At 41.6% G+C, this 17,182-nt stretch overlaps 1 protein-coding gene across 4 annotated transcripts; it reads left to right on the forward strand.

Annotated features, from left to right (window-relative positions):
* Nucleotides 1-4,262: 4,262 nt before the first annotated feature.
* Nucleotides 4,263-14,384, forward strand: LOC134041185 (inhibitor of apoptosis protein-like). Of its 4 annotated transcripts, none has more exons than XM_062487568.1 (9): nt 4,263-4,399; nt 5,737-7,791; nt 7,903-8,002; nt 9,222-9,300; nt 9,881-9,929; nt 10,866-11,108; nt 12,252-12,506; nt 12,660-12,701; nt 13,493-14,384. In XM_062487568.1, exons 2-9 carry the CDS (start codon nt 6,918-6,920, stop codon nt 13,684-13,686), a joined length of 1,836 nt encoding a protein of 611 aa, XP_062343552.1. In that variant the 5' UTR covers nt 4,263-4,399; nt 5,737-6,917; the 3' UTR covers nt 13,687-14,384. The 4 variants fall into 4 exon arrangements, with proteins under 4 accessions (XP_062343552.1, XP_062343556.1, XP_062343554.1 ...); XM_062487572.1 differs by having other exon boundaries at nt 10,887-11,108; XM_062487570.1 differs by lacking the exon at nt 4,263-4,399 and adding an exon at nt 5,188-5,308.
* Nucleotides 14,385-17,182: the final 2,798 nt, after the last annotated feature.

Below are 17,182 nucleotides of genomic sequence, written 5' to 3' on the forward strand. Positions count from 1 at the left end.
GTTTGTAATACTACCAGGAGAAAAGAATGGTCTTCCTAGAAGCAGACAATAAAACTTAAGAAAAATGAATAGATTCTCCAATCTAAAAAGAGAATTGAGCTCAACATTTACCAAGATCATCTTGCAACTCATTCAGATGATTTTTTATCTTCCAAATATTAATGAGAGTTTCTGACTGATTTAAAGGCCTCAACTTATTCAGTGCGGCTTTGATGTGTTCTTGAGACTACTTATGGTTTATGGGAGAAATTATCTGAGCACTAAAGATGAGAAAGCCCACAATTGATTTAGGTAAACTTAAACTTTTGTAATCATGATCCTTTTTTTGTAGAAGGATATGAAAAATAAAATTCTTGTCTGTGTGCAAAGGGAATGGAAACTTTTCAGAAAGGGAGCAGAAAGATGTTATTTTTTTTTCTTGAGTATTAGCCTTATCACAATGAGTCATGGATGCCTTTTTTTTTTTTCTATATGCCCAAATGCCAAATTTGAAAAGTTTCATTTTAAAAAAGGAGAAAAATAATCATTATTGCTGGTGTAGATGTAGGTGCCCTTGACACCGAAACTATGGGAAAAACAGAAATTCTACAACAACATCTTTTCAGTGTTAGAGAATCAAGGCATTACTTTATTCTGACCAGGATGTGCAACATAAATTATTTCATCAACACATGCCCAGGTTGTGCACTGAGAATCATTCATATGGTCCTTTACCAGACTTTTCACATATTTATATATAAAAACCCCAAAGAAAATCACATTCATTGGTCTTAAATTACACAACTCTTAGTATTTTATCTCCTACTGGTTATTGATTGCCTTTGATGCTAATCTGGTCCTTGTTCTTTGGCTCTCTTATCGATCTCTTCCCAGACCAGGTATCTCCAGCTACACCAAGGGTAATGTTCCTTAATGTTCTCTTATCTCCTGTGCATCTTCTGGCTACTCCCAATCTGTGGGTGCTATACTCATCAGGCCTCTCCTGGTGAAGAGATGTTTTGAGGAGAAATTTCAATTCCCTTCCCCCGGGCAAAGGCAAACCCCTGACTAAAGTTTAAAAGATAAAATAAAAAATAAAATTTGCTCTGTTTGTTTAGTCAAAACAAAGTGGTCAGTTTCACCCACATAGATTATCATAACAGAGTTTATCTCGTCTCATGTTTACAGGAAGCCAGAACTATTCTGCTCTTGAGACTTGGCTTCATTTGTAAATTGAATAGATAATGCAACTTTTTCTACAGATGGTAATTTTTGCCTCAAGTTGGCTTTTCCAAAGTTTTCCTTAATATTTTTTTTTTCTTATTTCCCTCATTATTATCTTCCCCTCGTGTCCTGAAGGAGTCGAGGAACTCCTGAAGTTTTTTGTGGAAACCTAGTCACCACGTTAAGTCAGTTTATGAGACAAAACCTACTCCTTACTGCTGGAATAGGGGTTGATGCTTGCAGTGAAACAAACCAACACTACAGAGGAGCTCAGACTAAGCAGGTCGTGTTCCATGGAGGCATTTGATACCTTTGGAAAGCTGAAAAATGTGGGCACTACCCACATACCCACCAGTGATAACTGTTTTTAATTTTTAATACAGGTTTTACAGGGCGGTTTAGATTTGTGGGAGAGTGGATACAGGAGTCAGTAGCAATGGAAAGGCAAATAACAATGTGTGTTTTTTCCATCTTTCTTTTCCACAGATGTTTAGAGGTGTGTTACAGAAGCACCACTAAAGCCAGATACTTTAATGTTGTGGAAGATGGTAAACTGGACAATGCATCAGAGAAGGATGACAGCACAGGGAGATTGACATTCAGCATGACTTTGAGAGAAGACATCTGGACTCACAGTTGCATCAGGTACTTCAAGGGCTGGCTGTGCTACTTGGTGTAATAATACACTCATGCTGCTGGGTGACTGCCTTCCACCTCCAGAAATTTGCTCTCTCACCTTCGCTATTTCAGTCAACAGTCCCATGACGCTTATTTTCATAAACCCTGGTAATGTGGCAGCAGCACTTTTATTAGTGCTTTGACCTCTGCGGTTTCCCTTGGTTTGGTTCAGCTTTATCTAAATGCTGAATGCTTTCCCCCGTCTCCAGAGCTAAGAGTCTGCAAAGCAGAGGGGCTGGTTTCACCCACCCACTCAATGTTTTTTAAGTCAAGACTGTGATCTTGGAAGGCTGCTGTAGTTGGTGAAAGGGCAGGAGTAAGGAACAGTCCTAGTGATATGCCACAGCCTGAAAACCAAAGCAAAAGCATACATTTAGCTTGGGTAGGGCTTAAGCACCACTGCTGTCCTCTTACTCTGCCTCTGGAGAGTTACCCTGGCCCCAGGCTGAAGCCAGACATAGAACGTTAATGATAAGGCACAGCTCCTCAGGAATTTCAGTCTTAAGAAGAACCTTTTAGTCACATTCTTACTTCAGGTCCTTTGCTTAAAGGAAAGTCCATCATTGCAGTTAGGTGGGGAAAGTTCCCTCTCACCTCTTTCTCTGAAAAGCAAAGAAATTACTGGGAATGGGGGCTGATTCTGTACTGAATGAGGCAAAGCAAGCAGAAAGTGCCTGACAGCTCAGGGCAGCTACACCTCTTTTTCTCCTATCACAAGCATTTTAGCTTGTGATAGCTTTTTATTTTCTCCCCCCGCCCTTCCTCCATTGCGATGTGAGACTACCAAGCACAAAGGGAGAACCTGAAACTGCTCGCCTTGAGGCCTGGGAGGGAAGGAAATAGCAGTTTCTATTGCCAGATTAGCAGGAGGCCAAGGGTACAGAGGGGCAAGGACAGAGAGTGGCTGGGTGTGGAGTGGAACAAGGGAGGGAGGGAGGGAGAGAGGAAAGCTAAGGAGGAACACTGGGTTAACTAGTTCTGGGAGAATGCATAGTACAACGTCAATTATCTGTTATAATAGATCAGTATAACTTCATCTGGGGAGTCCTGCTTGAAGTTGCCAAACTGGAGATAGCCAGTCAAAGTAAATCTTTAAGCACTTGCAATTAAAGCCACACATAAATACAGAGCTCAGTTCCTTGTGTGACACTGAACAGCTACTACCTATGTCAAACAAAACCACACCTCAGCACATAAGGTATTGAAGAGCTGACTCTGTTTTTGAACCTTCTCTTCCCCAGGTCAGCAGCTTCCTTAAAACAGTATCAGGGATCTGACAACCATTTTAAACTTTAAAAGGAAGATTTTAACTTTCTTTTTTTTCTGTAACTGCTGCAAAGCAAATTTTTCTCTATCATGATATGATGTTAAGTAGTGTTACAGTAGAAGCCGTGCTGTACTAGATGTTGCTGTCACAGTTCAAATTTGACAGTATTGTTATATATGATAAATGTCATCATATAATGGCAGGAAATTTGAAAGAGTTTTAGAAAATATATAAATGAGTCTCTTGCAAACTCATCTTACTGGAATTCTGATACAGAAAATTACCCACTAGTATCATAATGTTGTTACACTTCCTAATTTTTACTCTCCAGTTCTCAGTTGTGTAAACACCCTACAACCAATTTGTCATCACAAAAAGGGGCTTTTTAAAACCTCTTATCTGCTGTTTGTTCATAGGAAATGCCAGACCATGACTGTGCCGGGACATTTTGAGCTTTTGGTCAGCGTTCCGGTAGGTGCTGTGGAAGTTTTTCAGATTTCCATATGCAGAGATACCGTCTTAAGTCCCTCCAGTGGAAATTTACGGTCTTTTGTTCTTCCCCGGTGCCTTCAAGTGACCAAAGCCTTTCACGGGTCACGTCGTCACCCCTCTTGCAGGCAGCAGAGCTGCCTATATTAGGAAATGCGGCCGAGCAACTGTGTTTGGCGCTGGTGTCAGGGAGCAAGGGTGAAAACGCGGGGCTTGCGGCGAGCCCAGGGGAGGGAGCAGCACCGCGCCGTGCGGCCGTGGAGCGCGGTGCCGGCACCGCCGGGCCCGCTGTCCCGGCACAGCCAGAACGGGGCCCAGGGGCTCGGGCCGCCGCCCCTCCAGCTGCTCCCCTTCCCGGCTGATGGCGGGCTGGAAATCCCCGCCCGGGAAGCACGCTCGGGGTTCCCCCTCCCGAGGAAGAGGGCAGAGGAAAGTACCGAGGTTCCCGCAGAGTGCACGGCCGCCCTCCCCCGCAGGGCGGAGCGTCCCCCGGGCGAGCCCCGGTGCCCAGGCCCGGCCCGCGGAGCCCCTCCCGTCCCCGGCGGCCGCAGGAGGGCGCTGGCCGGCCCGAGGAGGAGCGGTGCTGTGCCCGCCCCTTCGGGCGTCGCCTGCGCCGGCGCCGGCCGGGAACTCCGGGCCAGCGTAGCCGGAGTTCCCGAGGCGGGGCGGTGCGAGCGGGGGCTGATCTCCCTCGGGCCCTACCAGGCACCGCATATAGGCTGGGCCTTGCTGGGGGCCGCTGCGGGGGCCCGCTCGGAGGCTGTGAGTACGGGGAGGGGGGAGGGGGGAGAGGAGAGAGGAGAGAGGAGAGGTGTCTGCGGGTGGGACCGGACCGGACCGGACCGGGCCGGGCCGGGCCCTACCGGGAGGGGGTGGCCTCCAGTGGGCGGGGGGCGCCGATGCTGTGTGCCCTGTGCCCTGTCCCTGTGCCCTGTCCCTGTGCTCTGTGCGCGGTCCGGCGGCGCCGCCGGGAGGAGGGGGAGCGGAGATCGAGGCCCGGGAGGACGTGGGACGTGGGGCTGTCACCGCCGGGGTTGGGGCCGCTCTCAGGCCCCGCCGTGCGGGGTCTGGTGCTCGGGGTTTGGTGCCTTACAGTGCAGGGGTCTGTTTCTGTGGTGCTGTGTCATCATGACCGAGTCTTTCCTGGAAAAACTTTTTGAAAACCGATCCTCCAGACCAGGCTACTAAATACATAATTTTATATTTATTCATAGCTACATATATAAAAACCCTTTGAACTTTGTGTTTGCCGTTGCGTGAATTTTTGAGGAAGTTCAGTGTTGCCGATGTCCTTGCTTGAAATATAATTGCATTTACCTAAATAAGAAAATCCAGTACTCTTTAAGTCAGTGTTATGAAACTGTGTCTTCATTGTTTGGAATCTGCAAGCTTAAACCAATTTAAATGGATGTAGCTTCTTTAGTACAGGATCTTATCTTTAGTTATGCAGCTTGTGATTAAGTAGCCTGATAATCCATCTGCCAAAAAAATTCTGCTTGTCCGTCAAGCAGTTTTGCATATGCGTCAGTAACAGGGAAGTGGTGTGTGAAATCCACTCCGTATCAGTGTGTGTGAAGTTGACTCCCTGAAACGTTCTAGCTGACATTAGACAGGCAGAGGAACTTGGGGCTGTTCAACCTGGAGAAGAGGCTTTCATGGAGACATGAAAAAGTATCTGAAGGGGGTCTGCCGGGAAGCCAAGGAGGGACTCCTCGTCAGGAACTGTAGTGATAGGACAAGCAGTAATGGGTACAAACTGAAAGAGGAAATTAATGTTAGATATTAGGAAGGAATTCTTTACTGTGAGGGTGGTGAGAGACACTGGAACAGGTTGCCCAGAGAGGTTGTGGACACCCCACTCGTGGCAATGTTTTGCAGCCTGGTTGGATGGGGCTCTAAGCAACCTGATCTACTACGAGGTGTTCCTGCCCATGGCAAGGGAGTTGGGACTAGATGATATACAAGGTCTCTTCCAACCCTTAGCATTCTATAATGGCAAAAAAATTATGCTGTTCCAATCTGTGCAATTGCCGTTTTTACAAATACTGCATGCATCTCATCTTGTGTATTTTAAAACACTCTTTTTCTCTTCCTTACAGGTTTTGTTCTGCCACAAAAAAATTGTATGATTGAAATTACAGATACTTCCAGTTTCTTCTTGAGGACAGTCAGTACCAATATGGAGGCGTAGGCACCTTAGAAGGGACTTCAGTCTTACCTCTGGGAGGTAGTTCTGTGCAGAAATAAAGAAACTAAGGCATCAAATAAATTTTTTTAATCTGAGAGTTCTGTTTCCTTCTGTATGCCATAAACATGGCATACAGAAAGAACTTAATTCAACAGTATGAAGCATCAGAATGTCTCAACATGAGGCAATTAATTTATGTTAAATTTGATAGCTCTGTACTTGTAACTAAGGCACCAGGTTAAAACTGAAGTGCTCTGTTAATTCAGTGCAGACTTGTAGGCAAGCCTGGGGCTATCCCATGTTTCTTAATAAAGAGAGTTCATCCTTGTCTGAGACAGTGTATAGGATTTGTTTCTCTAATAGCTGAATATTCTATACATGTGAAGTTGAGTATAAACTAACTTCTTTAGTCTTAACAACTTGTTACAGCAAAAGGCAGAACTTGAGAGGTTTTGTTTTTGGAGTCCAGTAGTAGCAAATGTACATGATCAGTTTACTAACATCAGTTTGGGGTCTCTATTGTGTGCCCTTTGAACTTGATAAACCTTTCTTTTCAGCCTCCTAGTAAAGTTTTGCAAATTAAAATCTTTGTATGTGTATAAGCTACATATTTATCATCTGTGTAGGGTGAAATCTTGTCCTTAAATCACTTAACATGTTCTGGATAAGAGCAATGTTGTTTTAGTTGCCCCCCAATTTAGTTTCTTTATTGACAAAGGATTTTAATAAACCCATCTGAGATTTTTCCTCTTTTGATCCCACCTCCACGAGCCTGACAAATTGTTACTGCTCTCCCAGATATACAGAATAAGACATGCAATGGAAATTGCTTTTCAGCATGCTTTATTCAGTTGTTAGAATGGGATGGGGAAGCTTTTTTGGTGAAAGCAGTTGCTAAACTAAGGTACAAGAACTTCCCAAACGTTTAAAGGCTGTTAAATCATGAGGTCAGTTCTATTCGTATGCACATTTAAAGTTACACTTTAAAGTATTTATTGCTTTTGTACAGGCGGGGTTATTCCAAATTGCCTTTAATGCACACAACTACCTCCCAGAGGAAGACTTGTCCCATTTTTCCCAAAACAGTCCATTATGAACATAGTGGAAGATAGCCCTTACTTGGCTAGCGTCATGAGGCAGAGTGCTCTGAGTGATGAACTGAAGTATGACCTGTCCTGTGAACTCTACAGAATGTCAACATTCTCTACTTTCCCCATGAACACGCCGGTGTCAGAGCGGAGCCTTGCCCGGGCTGGGTTTTATTACACGGGTGTGCAAGATAAAGTTAAGTGCTTCAGTTGTGGCTTAACGTTGGATAACTGGCAGCCAGGAGATAATGCTATGGAAAAACATAAGCAGCTGTATCCTAGCTGCAGTTTTGTTCAAAGAATGCTTTCAGTTAACAGCCTTGGACTGTCGTCTCATTCTGCCTTTTCACCCTCAGTTGTGAACAGTCTCTCACCGTCTCTACGTTCCATAGCACTTTCTCCAAGTCTAGAACAGGTTGGATATTTCAGTGGCTCATTTTCCAGTTTTCCTCAAGACCCAATAACTACTAGGGCAGCTGAAGACCTTCCATTCTTGAGCCCTAAGCTTCATAATCCTCTCATGAGGACAGAAGATGCTAGGCTACGCACCTTTCACTCATGGCCACTGACGTTTCTTTCACCCACTGATCTGGCAAAGGCTGGACTTTATTACCTGGGGACAGCAGACAAAGTTGCTTGTTTTACCTGTGGTGGTCAGCTGTGTAATTGGGAACCAAAAGATAATGCTGTGTCAGAGCATCGGAGACACTACCCCAACTGCCCTTTTGTGGAAAACCTTATCCGTGACCAGCAGAGTTTCAATGTTTCAAATGTGAGCATGCAAACCCATGAAGCACGTGTTAAAACATTCATAAATTGGCCCACCAGAATTCCAGTTCAGCCTGAACAGCTTGCAGATGCTGGCTTTTACTATGTAGGTAAGAAACCCAGGCTTCTCCAGTTTTATTTGTACTGCTATGCCATCATTTACTTTAAAGTTAGTTGGATCAATATTTGCTAGATGTTTTCCCTTTTTGTTTTTTTTTAAGGTCGCAATGATGATGTGAAGTGTTTTTGCTGTGATGGTGGGTTAAGGTGCTGGGAATCTGGAGATGATCCATGGATTGAGCATGCAAAGTGGTTTCCAAGGTAACTTGCAATATCTTTATCATAATTTATTCATATTCATAAATGTTCTAATTTTCACAGATATGTACTGCACTTAATAGGTTTTTTTAACTTTATTTGATGTTCAGATCTTTGGATGTATTTCACTCTTTCATTTGGATGTATTGCATGTATGTCTAAAAGCACTGAAGTGTGTAGGTGGGCATAATTAAAACATTTCTTCATTAACCATGGCGTATAATGCTTTTCCCTTCATTATTAAAAGCTGGGTTCATCCCCAGATCACCAACAGCAAGTGAGACTGCATTGTTAATGAGTGTACTTTGCTCTGTAATAGAAGCAGTCAGTAAGCTGATCAAGGGGAGCAAAGGCTGCTGAGAAGTGAACTAGAAGGAATGTTTAACTCATTGGTTCTAAATTTGTGCCCATGCTGAATACTCTTGGACCCGTTTTTCTGCTTGTGAAGTTTAGGTTCCTACATGTGGAAGGGCTTGTGAAGAAGGTGTCAGTGGCTCTGTAGTATGTCCCTACCAGAAAAAGGACAGAAATAGCTTTTCAATGTCACCTATAATTAAATGGCAATTTCATACATAATTACTATCTATGCCTGTGGAAATCACCACCTCCATTATAGAAACAGCTGCACTTAATTTCAGGAAAGCTAATAAAAGTTCTTCTCATTGAAGATCTCCAGCTTGGCTTTCATGGGCAATTTATCAGCTACTGCTGGACTATATGATATATGTAGGGTTAAATGTCACTGTTGTTTATTACTCTGTTAAGCCTGTCAGTAAATGTACATAAGAGATAAACCTGTGAAGTGAAGCAGATCTGGCTTTGATAATGGTGTTATATTTTGTTAAATTTTCTTTTGAATGATTTGAGTAGGAGATAAGAATGGTGAGATGCAAGATAGAAACAGTTTGTCCCTGCACTTTGTAGTGATACTGATACAGTATTGTTTCTCATGACATACCATTTTGATTACAAGTGGTAGCAGAATGTAAAGCTGCTGCATTTATATATGTAAGCCTACTGACAGCTGAATGTCATGGAAAAACTTTATCTAAGTGTCCCCAGACAGTAGGCTGCACCAAGCTTCCAATTAAGGGTATTCTTTCTCTTCTGAAGGAAGAGAAATACATTTAGCTTACACTGGGTTTAAACTTGTTCATTCTTCTATTTTTTTCCCTTTGGCAAGTAGAAAGTAGGATTTGATATACTTTTGTCAATGTTTCAGGTGTGAATATCTGCTTCGTGTGAAAGGAAGAGAGTTTGTAAATCAAATTCAGGCCAGATTCCCCCATCTCCTTGAACAGGTAAACTTTTACTGTACTGTAACTTTGATTTTGCCTTGTTGAACAGTGCTATGTTTTTTTTTGTTTTTTTTTTTTATTTCAGTTCAGTCCATTCTTCTGCCTCATTTCTGTATATGTTTCTCCTGGGTTTCTAACATAAATGCTCTTCATGAGCACATAAAAGAAACTAGTGCTGAACCATGGCTGGTCTTGGACTACTAGGGTTTAACCTGTACAGATTATTTATAGAGAGTCCTATGAGGCAGTGAGCTCCTTTATGTTAGCAGAGAGAAATTTTGATTGTACACTGAATAGTGCAGATCAGTAATTATTATTTCAGAAATCAGTCATGGCCAATGTGAATTATTTCTATTTGTAATTCTTATGACAAGAGTAACCAGACTCCTCTTCATGGAAATGGTCAGCGCCAGCTTTTCGTTGATTATATACAGTGGCACAAATTTGCAGACTTGTGTAACTGCAGGTGAAATATTTAATGGGTAGAAAGCTTAGCAGGATTGGTGATGAACAATCTGTTAGAAAGGTACACAGAGGGAAGAGCAATACTTCAATTCTGACATAGTTCTTTTGTGTTCTACAGCTCTTGTCAACCTCTGATCCACCTGTAGATGAAAACCTTGATCCTCCAAGTACGTATAGTAAATCATGTTTTTAAACTTCCTCAGCATTTTTCAGACTTAATGATTGCTAAGCAAGTTAGCTCTGTATAGCCAATTCTTAGATTTGTTTCCTAAAAGTTTAACCATTTTGATGTGGTGTTGACAAACTCCAAGGAAACACCTCTAAGAGATCTTGTTTTTCATCTTCCTTATTTTCATGCCAGCAGCTCGTACTGAATTTTTTGATTTGCACACTTGGTTGCTGGTTTTTAATTTGTTTCAGGGTTTAGTTAAATCAGTGTTGAGCTTTGGTGGGACAGTTGTTAGAGGTTGTCATGACTGTGAGTTTATTTTTTATCTCTAGGCATGTAAATAGGTAAATGCTCTGAGCTGAGCAGCAGCAGTTAAGGTAGGACAAGCTGATACAGTGAAGTCTTTTCTAGGCTGAACTTTACGGTGGAAAAACCCACTGATCCTCTGGGAGTTTCTGCTGTCCTCTCCCTGCTGGCTGAGGACAGTGAGTCAGAATCCCATGTGTCTGTTGTTTACCAAATTGAATGCAGTTTACTGATCAAGAGCTAGAATAGCGCAATTGTTTGTACTATAAACTCTGACTTCTCTCCCCCACCCCTGGCACACCCCCAGGCCATTTTTCAAGGCTGAAGTTGGAAATAACTAAGTATAAAAAAAGCTGCTAGGACACAATGGCATTCTCGGTGGTTTCTCTGGATTAACCTAGGTTTTAACAAAGGCCTGACATGGACTGATGGTTATCTTGGTTCAATCCATGACTGACTGGATTCCATTTTTAAAACTGCTTTAAAAAAATTATCTTTAAACAGTTGAAACTTATTACTGCTTCATGTTTGTGTTCGTATGTGTAGGTAATGTTGATATGTCTGACTTGGGGGTTATATGGGTATTTTATTCTTTATATTATACACGAGGATTTCCCTTTTTGATTAGTCATTCGTTTTGATCCTGGAGAGAGCCATTCAGAAGATGCAATCATGATGAATACGCCTGTGGTTAAAGCTGCCTTGGAGATGGGATTCAGTAGAAGGCTAATAAAGCAAACAGTGCAAAGTAAAATCTTGGCCACTGGAGAAAACTACAAGACTGTTAATGATCTTGTGTCTGATTTGCTCACGGCTGAAGATGAGAAGATTGAAGAAGAGAAGGAAAAGCAGTTGGAAGAAGCAGCATCAGGTAGGCATCAGGCATAAATAAAAGTGAAGTCTGAAACAGTTAGGAGTATGTATGGTTTTTATATTTGTTTCTATGCACTACGTGATTTAGTTTAATTGCTGCTAGGGTCAGCTACTCTGAAAGCTGATATCAGGATATCTGTATGGAACCAGCATTCTGAGAATTGTTTCATTCCTTTTAGGAGAACGGTTCATAGCAGAGGCCAAGGGTTCAGAATCACCTCTTCTTTCCGAAGGCTGTTTTTTTTCATTTGTGTGCCTTTATATTGATGTTATTGAAACACTTGTTACATTCCACTAATTTTTATTCAAGTTTTCCTGCTCTTTAAGCTGCTTGAAAATAAATAAGCCACCTCCTAGAGAGGGCCATAAACTTCTACAAATTCAGATTCTGTAAGATAGGCAAAGATCTCCTATTCTGCGTGACTCAGCCCATGAATGTCAGCAGTTTTCTTATTTGATGTGTCTTTAACATTGCCTGTTGCTTCAGTGCCATATAAGTTTTGAAGAAATCCTTCCGATTTTGAAACTTCTTAATTATAAATGGAATTAAGGGTGCTCCTTTCGTAGTTACATTTCTGTCAGAAAAACATACATGGATTCCACATTTAATCTTGCTGGAAATTTTTTTGCTCTTGTATTGTGGTGGAGTATTAAAATAGTCTCCAGTCTGGTTGTGCTGTACTTCTGATTTTCTTGTACATAATTGTGTTGAGCACTTCTTAGAAGAACTTTCTTTTATCTACAGCATAGTACTGACAAAAGTTAACCTTTGGCATGTTGATGAGTTAGCATTGGTGTTAGTTTGTTCTTTGCAGTTGTACAGAGACCCTAAGTCTCACTAATACAGAGTTACACAAGATCCTCTCTGATCATTGAACCTAGAGATGGGAACAGGAAGTGTCCTTGTGAACAGGCTTTTGCTCAGAAGCAGCTTGTGTGTGGTTTCCTGAAGTCTGTTCATTATGTGAATACCGCTTAAACAGGGTGGTATTCACGTAACGTGAGGGTTTTATTAATGTTGTGTAATAAGCAAACATTGCAAATAGAGCTTAAAGAATGTATCAATTATTGTTAAACAGAGAAATGCAATTTGGAGTAGTGTATTCCTAATTCTCTTACCTAATTCCCCCTTACATTCCAGATGATTTGTACTTGATCCAGAAGAATCGAATGGCTTTATTCCAACGTTTAACATGTGTACTCCCAATCCTCGGGAGTTTACTGTCAGCTAAAGTGATAACAGAACTCGAGCATGATGTTATTAAGCAGAAGACTCAGATACCATTGCAGGCAAGGGAACTGATAGATACAATTTTAGTGAAAGGAAATGAAGCAGCCAGCATCTTCAGAAATTGTCTACGAGATTGTGACCCTGTGCTCTACAAAGATTTATTTGGTATGTCTGTCTAGCTTCCTTTTATTTTTGAAGGATATCCTTTTATAGAAGTCTAACCAGTGTTCTCACAGCAGTCTAAAGAAAAAGAAACAAACAGATGTTGTTTGAACATAGATTAGTTAAATGATAAGGATTTTTTTTCTTTTATTCTAGTGGAGAAGACCATCAAGTATGTTCCCACAGAAGATGTTTCAGGTACCTTAGATCCTACCTTCTTATCTTAAAGACTACTGTAGAACAAACAGCTAACATAAAAAAGAAAACAACTTTGGTTAAGAAGTAGGTTTGGTGCTTTACCTTCTTTCTGATTTTGCTTTAGTAATATGGACTGAAAAAGTTAACCAAAAGTTAAGTGCATGCGCATACTTGCAAGTAAGTCTTTCAGCTCTAAGCTGTATCCTGTGCCTTTGCACATCTGGAGCTCAACAATTCAAGCAGCACATGCTGGACTTGATCCTGATACAAGCGTTTAGGCATTTGGTAAAGGCTGGAGAATGAATAGTTGGTCAGCATTTCAGAACAGGTATAATCTCTGCTTTACCAGAATGGGTTATAGGTGTCCTGAGATCTAGCTTGACCAACAGCTGTCTAGATAAAAACTTGTCAGACATGAGATTGAGTTTGCTCTGGTCCTGCAGTTTAATCTGTTAATAGACTGCAGAAAAGTATACAAGTCTGGATGTAGCTCACTTCCACCAGTCAGGCTGTGTTTGTGTTTCTGATAAGCAACCAAGAAAAGTACAGCATTTGCTAAAATGTAAACACTGTTTGGCCTCCAACCCCTGGGCTGTCCCATCATCTCACAGAACTGGAAAGTACCAACTAGTTCCTTGCTTGCCACTTTCTGAGCTCTAAAAAATGTTCACTTGCATCTATATTTAGTCAATAAAGGTAGGGAAATAAAAGGTGAAAAGGGGCATAGCTACACTCTAAATAAATACATTTTCATATATTCAGGCTGACAAAAAGTCAACTATTTTTTCCAGGTTTACCTATGGAAGAACAGTTAAGAAGATTGCAAGAGGAAAGGACTTGTAAAGTTTGCATGGACAAAGAGGTTTCTATTGTTTTTATTCCATGTGGTCACTTAGTGGTGTGCAAAGAATGTGCACCATCCCTTAGGAAATGCCCTATTTGCAGGGGGACAATAAAGGGTACAGTCCGGACGTTTCTTTCGTAAAGAGGGAAATTTGCAAAATGTCTTTGTTCCTGCCATCCTCCAGCTGCTGAAGCTTAAGACCAGCAGTATCTGAAGAATGGAAAATTGTGGTACAGAAGAGGATTAATCAGCTACTTAACAAAGTTCTGTGATAGTAAAGTTTATCCTCATGATTTGTGTGTGATTATGTGTAGAAGGCCTTCGGTGCCAGAGATTCTCTGTTCATAAAATTAACTCAATATTAGGGTGAGGTTTTGGTGGCATTCCTTTCTGCGTAGGGAAAGTGGTTTCACTAGTGTCACTTTTATTCAAAGAAGTTTTTTGTTAAGTTCCTAAAATGAAGCTTGGCATAACTCTTCTCATTATTTTCCTCCATGTAGATGTGAGGAAATATACTAAGATTGCTGTTATTTATAGTTAATATTAATTAACTTCAGCTACTTCTGGCTCTCTTCTCAACTTAAGGAGAAAAGAGGCTAGCTGTTGCAGGAACAGGACTTTCAAAGTTTTTTCATGTCTTGATACTTGTGTAATATATACTACTAATAGTTTTCATGAAGACTGAATTAAAATATTTCTACTTCTCCAACTTGGGCTTGTTTACTCTGTTGCCATTGTTGACTTTTCTCTGTAGACTGCAGTGATTAGAATGCTGTCTTATCCCGAAGAAAGTTTGGGTTGTTTGCCTGCAAAAGTACAATAAAACTCCATTCCATTTGTCTTTCTTTCATTTTTGACAGGGAAGTGAACTGCTCTGCTGTTTGGTGATTTCCTCTTTTTGAAAAAATGAACAGTAGCCCCCCAAAACCCCAAGAGCATCTGATATTTCTTTCTGAATTTATTTTTCAAATGACAGAAATCCTGGTCCTCATAGGCTTAAAGATGAGACGGAGGGTAGCTGTACAATCTGTGCTAGGGATTAAACATAAAAGCTACTTTTCTGTGTTTGGAACTTTATAGGGATGGTGCAGCTAAATAATAGGATCTCCCAGGCACCTCTGAAGTCTTGGATTTTGTTTTGTAAGCTGATAGTTGGGGGGCTCCTATTCCCTTACTGGTTTGACTCATTTCCCTCTTCAGCTTTGTATCCCAAGACTTGCATGGTGGATACTTAAAAAGAGATGTTCATAGACAGTTTGCAAGGATTTCATGTAAGTCACTGGAAGAATACTGCCAGGTTAATTGCATCAGGTCCTGCAGTGGTGGAGTCAGTGGCTCTCATTTAAAGTCAGTCATCTTCAGTCACAGTTGCCCACACTTAGAGCCCGAGTATGGATACTGTTCAGTCCAGACCAGGATTCTTTACCTGTAGGTTGGCTTGATTTCTGCATTCTTTCAAATGCAGACTTCTGTCCAGCTTTATTACATGTACATATCTTCTCTTTGTTACTAAAAATGTAAATGTTTTGAACCTAGCATGTAGTTTTAAAGAGCTTTGATTAATGTGCTTTTACTTATCTGATTTTGAAATGCCTCTAAAACCTGTTCTGTCTCGTGTAACAACTTCACATGTTGTCAAAGGTTGTGAAATCTTAAGTAAGAAAGCGCAGGACTGCTCAGGACTTGAGATTTCATTAATTTGTTCCAGGCGGGAAATTAGTAATATTAGAATTAAGTCTACTTTCTACAGATTAAGATGAACCTGCAGGGGGATCTGGGGAAGTCAGGCTCACCTGAAGAGTGTGGAATTGCTATCTTGTTTCTGAGCAGGCAAGAGGCTAGGAAAAAATGTATTAGCAGGCAGACTTCTTAAGCAATGCATTTTTCTTTAGAACTGTGTGGGGTGAGAATTTTTCAGACACTGCAATTAACTGATGTAAGTCAGATGAGAGGATATACAGGGCTTTAAAAAATATTCAGTGTCATTTGTGATGCCTGTGTGTATCTCCTTCAGGACCTGCAACATACCAGTCAGCCCATCAATGAATGTTTTGACTATCCATTCAAACAGCAGCTTCAAACAGCACTGGCTCTCTGCACTAGGCACCTGAATTGCTTTGAGAAGTGGAAAAATTTGATCTAGAAACTACCGGGTAAAACTCTGTGACCTAGTTTTGGCAGGAAGGCTGATGTATGTTATGACTGTCTGCTACGCCCTGCTGTAATGACTGGGTGCCCTGACTGATATGTTGTGCATGTGAGCACTTACGTGCTCCTTAGGACTATTCCAAGAAAGCTCTAGTCAGGCTTTTCTGTAGCACGTTGCAAACAACCCTGAAAAAAGGTTAAGCCAGTCTAGTGTTTCCCTGGGAGAGGGTGAAGTGACTTCTGTCACTTGTGAACCAGCTGACCATGCTCACACTTAATTCTGCATCCACTTCCTTCTTTGAAAGCATTTTCCAGAGCTTTGACTGGGTTAAACAATAAAGAGGCCCTTACCTTCAGCATCCTTGCAGTTCTGCTGACCGAGCAGCTCAAGGTCTTGGACATCAGTGACTCAGCTCCATGGCTTGTCAGGAGCTGACAGTGTGTTTGCAGGGCTTCGAGGGTGTGGAGGTGGTGAACTTCAGTATCCTTGGCGTTTAGTGGTCAGACTTGGCATGGGATGCAGATAGAACGCCATACTCCCAGCTGCTTTGTATTCCCAGCTGTTGCAAATGCACAATTTCTTTGTTGCAGTGAAGTCTATTGTGTCTGCAGTGGCTCTAGCCTGAAGCAGTTGTGGTTTCTGATAGTAGTGTGAGATAATGCAAGATACAGAGGCTCCCCAAGTAGCAGCTGCATGTTCTGTGATGCCAGTGCCATACAGCTTTATTCTAATTAGCAGTTTCCTGAATTTTTGAGCACTTTTTTTTGACTGAATGCACATCTCTCTCTTCAGTTTGATTTTAATCATTGACCAGGAAGCCCAGTGTTCTTCAAATCAAAGATATCATGTTGTTCTAGTGCCCACAATTGATCAGACTGCCACCAATCATAACAGGGCACTGCTCTTATATGCCAAAATGAATTTCTATGTAGGGAATACCTAGGAATGCCCTCAGGATGATATGAAAGAAAAATCTTTATACTGCTTTCTGTGCCTGAGAGAGTGAGTGGTTGTGTAGTATCTCCATAGTACCATGCTTTCAGAACTTAATTCTTTGCTATATTCCTTACAAGACACCAGAAGAGAGGCACATGAAAGTTGTAAATAGTGTGCTTATCTGCCTTGCAATTGTACTCTAGTGAGGGTGAGATGTGCAATGTCATGTTTAATGCTGCAAATGGACTGAATCTTGAAATTCAGTTTTCTGAATATCCTACCTCAGGTTTGTGAATTCAGGCAGGAACTGTATTCTGGACAGGGAAGGTACTCTCTGTTCTGTTGAACTACTTCAAGTGTAACTGTGCTCACTCTTGCTCCAGAGGTTACTATTGCACCGAGTCAAGTTCCTGAGACAACACTGTATCACCAATCCTGCATTTCTATTTCTAACGGAACATGTGATCACAGTGTTTACTGATGCTCCACCCAGCTTCCTCACTGGTGCCCTGGGACCCTTCAAGCAATTGTGTATGTCCTGGGTCTGGAGCA

This window comes from Cinclus cinclus, chromosome 2, assembly GCF_963662255.1.
Source record: "Cinclus cinclus chromosome 2, bCinCin1.1, whole genome shotgun sequence".
NCBI lineage: Eukaryota > Metazoa > Chordata > Aves > Passeriformes > Cinclidae > Cinclus > Cinclus cinclus.

Bases quoted from the DNA above. Each gene is read 5' to 3' on its own strand.
- LOC134041185 (XM_062487568.1), top strand. From the start codon at position 6,918: ATGAACATAGTGGAAGATAGCCCTTACTTGGCTAGCGTCATGAGGCAG. The intron at 9,301-9,880 runs GTAAACTTTTAC...TGTGTTCTACAG, and splicing joins TCCCCCATCTCCTTGAACAG to CTCTTGTCAACCTCTGATCC. The intron at 12,702-13,492 runs GTACCTTAGATC...TATTTTTTCCAG, and splicing joins TCCCACAGAAGATGTTTCAG to GTTTACCTATGGAAGAACAG.